The 12,294-nt window shown below is 47.1% G+C and overlaps 1 protein-coding gene across 1 annotated transcript; it reads left to right on the forward strand.

Annotated features, from left to right (window-relative positions):
- Nucleotides 1-7,271: 7,271 nt before the first annotated feature.
- On the forward strand, nt 7,272-12,009 carry GMNC (geminin coiled-coil domain containing). Its single transcript, XM_074833264.1, has 4 exons — nt 7,272-7,563; nt 7,694-7,779; nt 9,206-9,322; nt 10,839-12,009. The coding sequence occupies exons 1-4, from the start codon at nt 7,272-7,274 to the stop codon at nt 11,481-11,483; spliced, it is 1,140 nt and encodes a 379-aa protein (XP_074689365.1). The 3' UTR covers nt 11,484-12,009.
- Nucleotides 12,010-12,294: the final 285 nt, after the last annotated feature.

Here is a 12,294-nt window from a genome sequence, read left to right on the forward strand (position 1 = left end):
GTAAATGCATGATGTTCTGAGGTTTCAGACCTCACGTTTAAGTGCTGCTATAAAACTGTATAACATCAGACCCAGGAGTAGAACATATTTCTCTTCCATACAACAATCAGGTTGGCAACAGTAACAGATTTCCACCTGTAGTTTTCAGGAGAACCCACCAGCTTGTCAAAAGCCAGACCTGAGATCTGTATCTCTTTAGGACCTAATTTTTTATGATACAATTGCAGCTGCTCAAAAGGAAAGGGCAAGACATATGCAATGCATAGGGACTGGGATGCATCCTGAGATAACATACCCATAGGATACTAAACCAGTGCAATCAGCATCCTCTTCAGACAGAAAATCAGTATACCCAGTAAATTTAATGAAAATATTCAAAAGAAAAGTCCAGAATGATAAAAAGCATAATCGTATTTATTTTAATACCACAATGCTCTCACTCTCAATGACATTCTGTAGTAGTAAATGCTATAAACATACTCTGTGCTACATAAAATCAGCACTTTTTCCATTTGCCTTTCCATTTCAGGAGATGATTCCTGTACCTCGTGGTATAATGAACTGGAATCTAAAGGCTGTGAAAAAATAAGCAGTCACCCACTCTGATGAAAGACAAGGTCTATATACTAGAGGTGTGTTAAGCGCTTCTCAGATGGTCAGGAAAATAGAAAAATGATTACACAAAACCAGCACAGATTGTTGTTTATAAGTACATCAAAAAAGCAAGCACACAGGATGAAAATGAAAAAGCTTAAGTCCAAATATGGCCCAAAAGTCACAAATCTCCATGAATAAATTTAAAACAGAAATTAGAGTAACATTTTGAACAGTCAGAGTAAGAAGCAGTACCAGTGTCGCAAGAGAAAGCACTGCAGGGCTGGCATTGAAGTTTTATGAACTGACTGCCTAACCAAAGCAGGAGATGGGACAAGATGACTCAGAAGTCCCTTCTAGACCTAGATTTCATGAGTAGTTATCTGTGCTTTACCAAACAAATCTCTCTTTGAAGCAGGGATCTTCTGTCCCTTGTGAAGTAACAGTTACATTCATAGGAGAGGACCAAGATTAGCTGTTAACAGAACAGGGGTGATGGCAGACGGGTAAGCACTTGTGCACACAACACATGGCACACATACATGCCACACACAGTATACAAACATACTCCTTGCATATTTCATCTGCAAGGATATTCTATATGTAAAAGGGTCACTACCTATGTATAAAAACTTGAACTTTTTCAGATAAACCCAAAGAATGGCTGAAAATCTATGGAACTCTATTTTTACAAGAAAACGTGATGTGATTTTAATGTGAGTTTCCAGTTTAAAATTAATCATGTCTAATAAAGAATATCCCTTCAAAATCTTAATGTCTGCATAAGGAGATAATGAGTTCCTTGCACAGTTGCTGCCCAGAGGATAAATGCGGAAGATGACCGCAGATTTGGAGGAATATAATTTCTCAGCACCTTGAGCACCTTAAGACACTTTATAAAAGTCCACAAATAGTTTCAAAGCAATTCAAGATTAACTGAATGTGATAGACATTAATCTGGATTTTTACTATTTAATTTAAGCCTACATAGTACCACACACATACAAATCCATCAGATGATACCCATTACTCAAATTAAGTTTCTACACCACTATAAAATGTTATCTTTTTCCATACCGCTGCTAAAATACAACTTACTTCCTTGAAAAAAAAACCAACCCTTTTCTCAACACAGACAATTAAGCACTAGCCATACCAAATTCCCTTCTAAGGATCTACCTGGGATAAATCTCATCCAGCGTGTACCAGAAAACACAGAAACAAAATCACGTATACTTAAGTGCACAACATGCCTTCATTTCAAACCAGAAGAAAACACTAAACCCAGCATGGGAATTGCACCCAAACAGGATACCCTCTATCCATTGACTCACGACTCTTGCTGTGAGAAACTGCAGGTAAACCCAGAAAGGTCTATTACAGTTTTTCCATCTTGAAGTAATCTTTTTGTTTATCCATAAATATTCGTGAAGCTCCACAGTACTAGACAGTATCAGCACAGGATAGCTAGAGCCCAACACTAACAAAGGCTCACTTTGACTAACTACGTAAAATGCAGTAAACGAAGTCCACAGGTGTATTCACTGCCAGCTGACAATGATTTCAAAACTAGTAACTGGTGTGAGAGAGTGATGGAAAAGGTAAATATTACCCTAAAATGTACCAGGAAGAGATAAAAGAGATGAAGATTTATCAAGGCTTTTCTCTAGAACATTGGTGCATTACACAGCAGACTGAGTAATTTTGGCCATCCATCTGAAAAACAGGTTAATATCAGCTGGAATATTCTCTGAGATGGGTTCCTGCAGTGTTTTATGTTAGGGAAGATTGTAAAAGAACCTACCTTCTTTGACCTAAAAAGCAAAGGAAAAGACAATAGGTGACAGCGCTCTGCAAAGACATCAAGGCTAAACACTACTGAGGGAGAAGAAGTGTCTAAACTAAAGCAAGAGTTTGGCACAAGGACAAAAGGGATTATACCTGCTATGAATACATTCAGACTGGAAACTAGAAAGTGTCTAGCCATCAGAGCTCAGAGTATGGTGTAGCCTCACAGTGGGAATAACATAAGGAAAATAACCTAATTAGCTTTAAGAGGGAGATTGAAAAGTTTAAGAATGTCTCAACAGCAGGGGACTGGATTTGGGAAGTGCCTTTTAGTCCTGCGTTCAAGGAGGAAGACTGATCAGAGAACAACCAGAACCTGTATCTGCACAAATTTCCACTCAGAAGCATTCTTGCAGGTTAGTCTCATCAGGTTTAACTAATCACACCTTTAGTTCACAGACAACATCAGAAGTTCATGCAAGTGCCAGATACCTGTGTGCACCTGACTATAGGTTAATGTCTGGAGTTAAGTGAGTCCCTATTTTGTCACTGATATATTAACCATTCTTAAGAGGGATAAGAAGCACCATAGCAGCAATATGGCAGAATAAGCGAAGAGGATTCGGGGTGGGTCTGGACACTCATGCAGGTATTAGCATGAAAAGTAACACACAGCGTAGTAAGTCTGGTATAAAAGTTGAATTAAACTATTTGTAAATATTATTTTCTTCTGTGTACCATCTCTTCTGAGAGCCTGTTCACAATGGTCCAAATGCAATTTTAGGGTCACTTCTACATAAAAATGAGTTAAACCAGAAAAATCCAAGTTTGTTGTTTGGTTGTTGTTGTTGGGTTTTTTTTAATCTGAAGGATCAGCTTCATCACTGTCATTTAAACAAGAAAAATCATAGAAGTTACAAAAGAAATTACAGGTACAAAGAACACATGGGAATTAACACACCGCAATACATGTTAGTGTGTTCTCAAAACTTCAGAAAAGAGCTGCTCTGACTCTCAAAGTGAAATCCTATCTCCACTGAAGCAATACTTTATTTCCAGTTAAAGAAGTGCATCATTAACTATAAGTAGTAAGAGCTCTCAGAGGGGTGGCCTCAGATGAACAGAAGAATTAGCAGATGATTGTTATTTAGTTTTGTTTTACACTACATATCCATGTGTAAATGCTACTATGATTTGAAGCTCTTCTATCATCATGTGTGACATCCAAGCACAATTTTGCAAAATTAACTCTTTCTCTCTTACACCAACAGCATTTTGTCTTTCCTTATCACTCAGAAGTTATCTCCCCAAGCCTATGAGGCTGTTGGGCTCTGATCTGGTGGTCTTTTACCCATGTACCATCTTTCCCCAACACAGAAACCATGGTAGTCTCAGTTGACATGAATTCCTTTAGCTCAGAAAGCAAAGCACTGTCAAAACCCAAACCAGCACGATACCAGCTGTGCGGAAGCAACACAGAGTGACCACAGGTTTTCTTCATACCTGCTTTTCACTCTAAGAGCATGCCTGTACTCCTCCCACCACTTCTCAGAGGCAAATAGCATGCCTGAGCATACAGAGCTCTGCCAAGAGGAAGCAGAGACAGAGCCACCAGCATTGTGCCAGGCAAAGGGCCCTGTGTAGGAACAGCCGTGAGCCAGCAATGCCTCTACCCACACCCACATCCACACAAAGTGGGAAGGAAACTTTGCCTGCTTATTGTCCCTCCCTAGACATGCTGTTTACTCAACTCCCCTCTCTCTGCAGCTGCCCTCTGTCCCCTGAGAGCCGAGCTATGAGGTGACCCAGGGGCGCTGCAAGGGGCAGCCTGGCAGCCCCTGCCCAGGGGATCCCATCCCTTCACGCACCAGGCCTCCCCACTGCAGGCTCCTCTGCCCCTGCCTCCATCCCGCCCAGGACCAGGCAGGCACTCTCCCAGGCTGCCCACAGACGCCAGGAGAGGGACCATGTGCCCAGGAAAGAAGGCGCAGGGCGGCCTCGGCCCACGCCAGCGGGAGGCTCGAACCCCCATTCCCCCGCGGAGCCCCCATTCCCCCTGCGGGGGGTGCGGGCGCGGGGTGATGACGTCGCCGGGGCCGCTCGCCTCCCCCAATGGCCGGGCCCGCCGCTCCCGCGCCTCTGAGGCAGCCCCAATATGGCCGCTGTCTCGGGCGGCCCGAGGCCGAGGCCGCGCCGTCTGGAGGGGCTGCCGAGGCTGGGCGGGTTCCGTGGGGCCCTTGCGCCTTGCACGGGGTTGCTCCGGGCCCTGAGGGCTCCTCCAGCCTGCCCCGGGGTTGCTTGCCTCGCCGTCCGGCCCTGCGGAGGCTGCCCGGTCGCCTGCCTGTCCCAGAGCCTCTCCTGCCAGGTGACGGCGGCCTCGGGGCTGCGGCCTGTCCCGGCTTTACCTGCTTCCCCCGGGCCCTTCCACGGCGTGTTACTGACCGGCTGGGCCCCAGGTAGCAGTCTTGGCCTGGGGTGCATGCCTGGGGTGAGGGAGTCACCGCTGCCACAGCACCCCGGGAGGCACCCTGAGGCAGCCCAGTAAAGGGCAGAGGGACTACAGCAAACCAAGGTTGTTGGAAGTTGTTTCATAGAGCTTGTGTTGCTTGTTAGCCAACAGATGACCCCCACACACCACGCAGCCATGCAGGAGAGGGGTTGGCACCTGAAGAGTGTGGGTCATCACAGCAGTTATCAAATGTACTGTGCAGAGCTGGGGTTTAGGAAACCTAAAGGGTCACCCACGGCTGGATGTGGTGTGAATTTGGAGCATAAGCCCTTCTTAAAATATCTCTTGGAAAAAAAAAACCATAAGGTGGGAGATGGCACTGATTTAATTTTGCGTAGCTACCAGTTTACCGTGGGCAGCAACCAAGAAAAATATGCCAGTAATAAAAGAATGGAAGGCAAATGGCCATCTTGGTTTGTATTGTCCTTGAGCCTTGCTAATGGGGTAACAGCACTGAACATTCTCCAGGGGAGAAATGAAAGATCATCCCATATGCCAGCCTGGCCTGCCTTCGGCCCAGCCTCACCCTTGGCTGGCTGCAGATTGTGTCCGCAGGCAGGTTGGGTTACCTCCTTGAATAGCCCTTGCCGTGGCAGGATCCTGTCTGAACAACTGCTCTGCTATTAGCTTTATTCCCACCATCCCCTATGCTATTCAAAGACAGACCCTCAGTGAAGAGTTGTTTGGTTTGATTTCTTTTTTTTCCTGGGAAAAACTCAAGCCTATCTATGGATTTTAATTGCCACGGAAATCTGATGTGAATTAGAGGTGACTATATGCTGACAAGCTCTCTTTCACACACCTGCATATGGCTTTTAAAAGATTACCCTGTATGATGGTAAATCTTATACCACTGTCACAACATTTATATCCTGAGATCTTCTTCTGGAAGCCTGGGGCTTGATAGAAAACTAATTCCCAGTACAGTGAAACATTTGCAGGAGCTTGCCATTGCAGACTGTATTCTGAAACCTGCACTTCCTTCCTCAGAGCTGTCCACAGAAGTGCTCTGAATCATATTTGCTTCTACACGCCCCTGAAAAGCTGTGGAAAACCCACTCCCTCAGCCAGGCATGTTGGACAAACTTGCTTCTTCCTGCTGGATTTTACAACTGCAAACAAGGCTTGAAAATAAAACAAAACAAAAAAACTCACCAGGAACACCAGCAGCCCTGCTCTGAACATGTGGGATGCTTCCCTGGATCCCTGCTCATTTCCTGGAGTGAAACTCAGACACACCAGTTCAGCACTGTCCTGAAGTGTGTGGAGGCTTTTTTTTCCTCTCTCTCCTTCTTTTCTTTTCCCTCCTTCCTTGTGTTGATTTGTGGGGCCAGAATGACTTTGATTTCAGCAAGTTTGCTGTTTATTCACGTCACAAGTTTGACAGCTTTACACCAAATCAGATTGCTGGGTTTCAGGAGAGCTCTGAGGCGTCACTGGGAGCTCCTTTAGATTAAACTCGCCTCCCCGGTCTCCCCCCTCTCCCCCTCCTTCAGAGCCATTTAAACCCTCTCTGGGGCTTTAACAGAAACGTGCTCCCAAGACCTGCATTTCATTCTGCCACTAACATGGTAAGTGCTCTTTGCATTTCTCTCGACCTGAAGGCAGAAAAGGAGAAGCTGGTCTCTTTGCCTTGGGGGCTTGCAGTAGGTTTTGTGCCCTCTTTAAGATGGGGAAGGAAGAGGGCTCTCCTCTACCTGCAAGAGCAGTCTCTGCTGCTGTGCCTCCCATGGGTGAGCAGATTCCCTCCTTGAGACTCCCAGCTCTGCCGTTGCCTCGCAGAGATTTAGAACTGCTGCAGATGGGGCTTATTTGAAGGAGGGAAGAGGGGTGAATCCAAAGACAACCCCAGGCTTTGCTACCGTGCGGGCTGGGACTCCTGCAGAACTGCAGGGGCAGAAGAGTGTGCGCAGCCTGGAGGTGACTCTCCTGGCTTTGTGCTGCCTTAGAGCTGAATCAAGCCCCCGAGGTGGGAGCAACGGACCGGCCAAGGACAGCCTGGGTCCTCCCCGCACCTTAAACCCACTCAGGACCGCAGTATTTCCCAAGGGATTGCAGCAAACTCAGCCACCTCCCCGGCATACCGGTGCTCGGAGCCCCTCTGCCGCGGGGGGCTGCGGCGGGGGCGGCACTGCCCAGCGCTCGGCGGAGGTAGCGGCGCGGTGCGGTGCCACCGGGCGGGGCGGGGGGGGGGGGGGGGGGAAGCGGCCACCCGGGTCAGGACTAGGAGCTCCCACGGGGGCAGGCGGTGCCTGGCCGTGGCCGCGGGGCACTCCTGCGACAGGCACCTGAGCAAACCCCGGCCGGGACAGGAGCGGGCGGGGAACGCTCCCCCGCGGAGCAGGGACCAGCCCGCAGCGCTGGGATGCTCCTCGCCGGGATGCGGCGGGCCCGGAGCAGGGCTGACACCGCCTCCCCTCGGGGCCCGCCGCAGCCCGGGGGCGGGGAGGAGGTGTGGGGGGACACTATCCGCCGAGAGCCCCACCGCCACGGCCCCTTCCCTCCGCAGAGCACCGGCCAGCCGTGCCCGCAGCCGGACTTCGCCGGGGGCCCGGGCTGCGCCTGCCCCTGGTCCGCCCCCGCCGGGGTTTCCAAGGAGACTTGGGCTGCCGTCTGCGCCGCGGAGCCGCCGCCGCCGCCCAGCCAGGGCCGGCGGGAGGCTCGGCCGCCGGGTAAGTGGGCTCCCACCGCCGCAGTCGCGGGGGGTGTAGGGGGGGTGGGCCGGCTACGGTCCCGCAGCCGGGCTGGGCGAGGAGGTGGGAGCGGACTAAACCCCACGGGTCTGTTTCCCCCCCGCCTCAGGCCAGTTCTGCAGCCCGCAGCTCGGTGCCCAGGACGCGGCGTGGCGGGGAGACCAGCTGTCCTCCCAGCTTTACAGAAACAAGCAGGTAAAGGCTCTGCGCCCCCCGCCCCACCAGCAACCTCGGTTTCTCCCCCCGAGGTTCATGAACTTTGTATCATGTATCACACCTTCTGGGTTGGTTTATGGCGCTAGTAAGACCCCTCCTTCTGGCACGGATGTGGGAAACGGTGGCAAACCGCTTTATTTGGGTGGATTTTGTTCCTTGCTTGAAGAATTTGACTCCCCCATGTTGTCCCGCATAGCTGGAACAACTATTGTGGGGTTCCCTATTCATCCCTCCCCTCTTACAGCATATCGCACCAGCTTTCTTTGCGCTGGAGACCAGGGGTGTGACCAGGGAGTCCCTCAGGATCTGATGATGCAGAGCCTCATGCTGTGACTAAAAATACATGGTGTGTGTCCTCCTGAGACCACCAGGATTAACTTCATGAGAAATGATTCCGACAGAATTATCTACTTATCTGATGGATCAACCATTTTGACTAACACGCATTTCCTTGTTGTTTTGTCTCTTCTTTCCTTTTTTGTAAATCCCATCAAGGGGCAGGAGAAACTGAACAGTCTAAGATGAAGGAATCCCAGACAGATCACTCTCATCAAATACTTGCAGTGATATTTTGACACAGTGAAGTCAATGGAAATTAATTTACTAACTTCAAAGTCCCTGGCATCAAACCCTAGTTTCAGACATCAATGTACTTCATTCTTTGGCTCTACCTCCATCATTTAAATCTGTGCTTTTCAGCCTGTGGTTAGCAGATGCCGGGGGTCCTTGGCAGAAGGTCCTTCATCCTCCTAAAGGAGTCTCCAGAGCTATGATCAGGAAGCAAAAATCTCTCTGCAAATACATAGATTTCCCATGAAAAAGTGTTAGACATCTGCAAATCAAAACATACCTGTCCAGCTCTTGGCACCAGTGATTATCTCAGCTCTGTATGTGTACTGGGACTGGCACAGTAGGGTCCAGGATTGAAGGGATCACTGAGTACTACTATATCATAAAGAATGGCAGCTGCATCTTCCTTCTGCACTCTATCCCCATAAATTGTTAGTCTGCAGGTCCTCCCTCTCCTTTTTCCCACCAACCAACAGGAATGAGAGGTGTCCAAAGGGATGCTTACTTAAGAGGAGATCTGTCAGCTGCTGTCATGCATGCCCATGACTGTTTCTGGCTGTTCACAGGGCTACCTGTAATTCTTTTCTGTTATTATTCCACAGTTACAGGTTTTTTTCAGAGTAATCTTCTCAAACACTTGCTAAAGAATAAAGGAAGTCAGTGTGAAAACTGAACAGTCATGCCACTTAGATTTACAGAGACAAGAGGCTGGAGGGGGTGGGTTGAGCTCACAAAGCAAACACCCAGATCATCAAATCCAAGCAGCCTGTACCATAGGGCAATTGATATTATGTTACAGAGTCAACACTTATTCATCAATATCTCTATTCCACAGCTTCAAGATACTTTGCTTCAGAAGGAAGAGGAACTTGCTAGGTTACATGAAGAAAATAATAACCTCCGACAATACCTGAATTCTGCCCTGATTAAGTGTTTAGAAGAAAAAGCCAAGGTATTGTGTTCAAACCTGTTGTATAGACATGTGTGGAAGAAACAGGTTGAATAGATACATGCCATTAAAATATATGGAAAGTCTGAGAGTGTAGACAACCTGCAGTGTGAGATCTATTTAACTTCACAGAGCTGCCAAATTGCTGGTTATGGATCTAAGAGGACAGTTTCCCCCAGGAATGACGTCCTATCAGGTTCTGACTGTGGAGACAGTATAGCCCATGGCATAATTAAGTGTAGTGTAAAAGTAAGATAGCTATAAGTAAGTTTATAGGCAAGGTACAATTATTCCATGTAATGCTTTTTTCAGTGAAAAGTTCAAATTTGAACATATAATCTCGAATTATCCCTTTTGATAAGGATTAATTTTTCCTTTTTTTATGTTTTGGGTGCTTTCTTGTTTATGTTTTGTTTTGTCATTTTCCAATGATACATTTTATTCATGTACATTAGAATACTGATCTTCTGTTTTTCTTCAAATTTGTTAATTAAAAGCTGTGTGGTTTTTTATAAAGGTGAAATACAAAATTAAACACTTCAGGTTAGATGAAACATTCTGTTAAACTAAGTGTGAAGGGTTTTTTTTTTTAATGAAATATTTTGATTCTCTGTCTCTCATCCAAAAGAAAGTAATTGTTTCTGGTCAGCTTAAAGACATTTTTAACTGTTCCAGCCTTGCCCATGAGAGTGAAGTATTAGTTATTTGCTCAGCTCTCTGGATTGGGCATGAGGTAAAAAAGCCTGTAAAAAATAGCAGACTTTCCTTTTACATTCTATTCTGAGTTGACAGTGTAGCATGTCCCCCCTCCCATGCCAAGACCTGGCTCCTGGCAGTAGAAAATGTCTCCTTCACTGGGCACAGCAGGGAGACATGGCCACCCCTCTATGTCATGCGGAGGAGGCTCCAGTGTGAAACCATCACAGGCGGTGTCTGAGCAGTGAATTCATGACATGATGGGGAGCTTCCTTGTTATTACTGCCTTCATTTGACCATCCATGGATGCCTGAAGGGCCTTCGTCCTGGGATAATGACAACTGAGGTGGGTTAACAAGCTCAAAGCCACTGTCTGCTGCTCTGAGCAGTCCCTGGCCAGAATCACACCTGCTCCAGTATAACTTACCTTCACTTCCTCCCTCTTTGTCAGGCTGCCACATTCCCCCCCATACCCCACTCACCTGCCAAATGCTGCTGGCAGCAACAGCACAGAGGAGTGCCCTACAGCCAGGCAGGAGCTCTCATTTCACACTGTACTGAGAATGCGATCAAAGCACAGGCCTTATTGACATTGTCAAATTCTTCTCTTTCAGGGAGTGGGTTGTTGCAGAGACTGTAAAGACACAAAATAGTTAGTCGTATAGATATGTTTAAGCACAGTGTGGAAGAAAAAGTATCTTTTATAAGGACAGTAGTAACCATTTTGCCCATCTAAAATCTGAGATCAGAAACATGTTGCTTCCAGGTAACTAGAAATTCAGATTTTAATCTTCTCTCTCCACCTTTTTTTCTTTCATAATAGAAACTGCTGTCCTGCCACAGCCAAAAAACCTGTGCTATTCTCAAAAGCACCAAGAGGAGATTGAAAGAGGACCACTGCTTTGTTCCTCAAGAAACTCCTCATGCTTCCAAAGCTAGAAGGAACCTCTTTAATGAATTCACTGCCTGTGAAGAGCAAGCCAGCCCTGCTGTGGACAGCTGGGTCTTGCAGACTTTAGGATTAAAAGATGTCAACACCATTGATGAAGCTTCAGCTAACTACAGTGCCCTGTCCTCAGACCTTGGAAAAGACGTGTACTGCCTGAGCCCTGGTGAAACAATAGACTATGAGCAGAGCGAAGGAGCAGCAGCAGCGTATAGCTGCAGCCATGTGCCTCCAGCTAACAGCAGTACCCATCCATGCAGTGAGGACTCTTCCCTCCTTCCTCAGTTTTCTTCAGCACCATGTGTCTCCTCGTCGGTACCAAGCATTTCCTCCCTCCCAGCCTATGGGTTGCCTTATTTGACTGGTGATTTGTCACCCAACAAAACAGATGTGGCCTTCACAACATCTCTAAGTCCTCACCGCAATGTGAGAACGCACACCTTCCACCAAGGACAAGCCTTCGTGCGCAGGGATGATGATGGAGGCTGGAGATTCACCTGGGTGCCCAAGCAAGCTGAGTAATGCACCTGCATCAAGGGTCAGCCATAGGGGATATAGGAGATGAACACTTCATCCTGTTCTTGAGACAGATTCAGGCATCAAAAATGAGCCCTTCTGGGCTCTGTTAAATTCTACTCTGTCACTTACCCACTCCTCACTCCCTGCCAGATTTTCACAGGTGTGGCTCCAGATTGCACTTGAACAATTATCTGCCCCAGACCAGATGTACAAATTGGATCTACTTCTCTTGTGCCTTTGTTGAGATACCTGCTTTTATTTGTTTCCTGGTTTTTCTATCATCGGCTATTCCTTGTTAACTGGTAGTTTCCAGGCTGGAGTGCTTTCAGCTTTGATGATCACTCCCACATGCACCAAACTGGAAAGCATTTTGGGAATACAGTTTGGAAATAGCAGCTCTCTCACAGATATCTACAGATGACAAAGGAGGCATAGGTTGGAGGCTGAGGATTGGCAGTTTCCAAGTGATTTGTGTGTCTCTTGGCTACACAGATTGCCTTGCATTAAGGCAAACATGGGTATTTGTTAATGTGCTACACTAGGCTGACCCACCTGCAGTTGCATGGTGCTGTCATATTCTTTGATGATGCCTCAAAATAAACAGGATTTGCTTCTGTTGCCTGGAGGCTACTTAATTATAAGTGATTCAGCAAGTTCAGGGGATTTTCTTAAGGTCTGATTAAGAGACATTAGTGTTTACTGCATTGTGTTTTAAAGGTATTTTATTTGTCAGATAAAAGGAGTTTAAACGTTTAAGCCCTGGGTCAGGAACTAGAATTGGAGATGCTGTAGAGTAATGACACTGCCATCACCA

This window comes from Strix aluco, chromosome 9, assembly GCF_031877795.1.
Source record: "Strix aluco isolate bStrAlu1 chromosome 9, bStrAlu1.hap1, whole genome shotgun sequence".
NCBI lineage: Eukaryota > Metazoa > Chordata > Aves > Strigiformes > Strigidae > Strix > Strix aluco.

Coding starts and splice junctions, on each gene's coding strand:
- GMNC (XM_074833264.1), top strand. CDS start 7,272: ATGCGGCGGGCCCGGAGCAGGGCTGACACCGCCTCCCCTCGGGGCCCG. Junction 7,564..7,693: donor GCGGGAGGCTCGGCCGCCGG/GTAAGTGGGCTC, acceptor CCCCCGCCTCAG/GCCAGTTCTGCAGCCCGCAG. Junction 9,323..10,838: donor GTTTAGAAGAAAAAGCCAAG/GTATTGTGTTCA, acceptor CTTTCATAATAG/AAACTGCTGTCCTGCCACAG.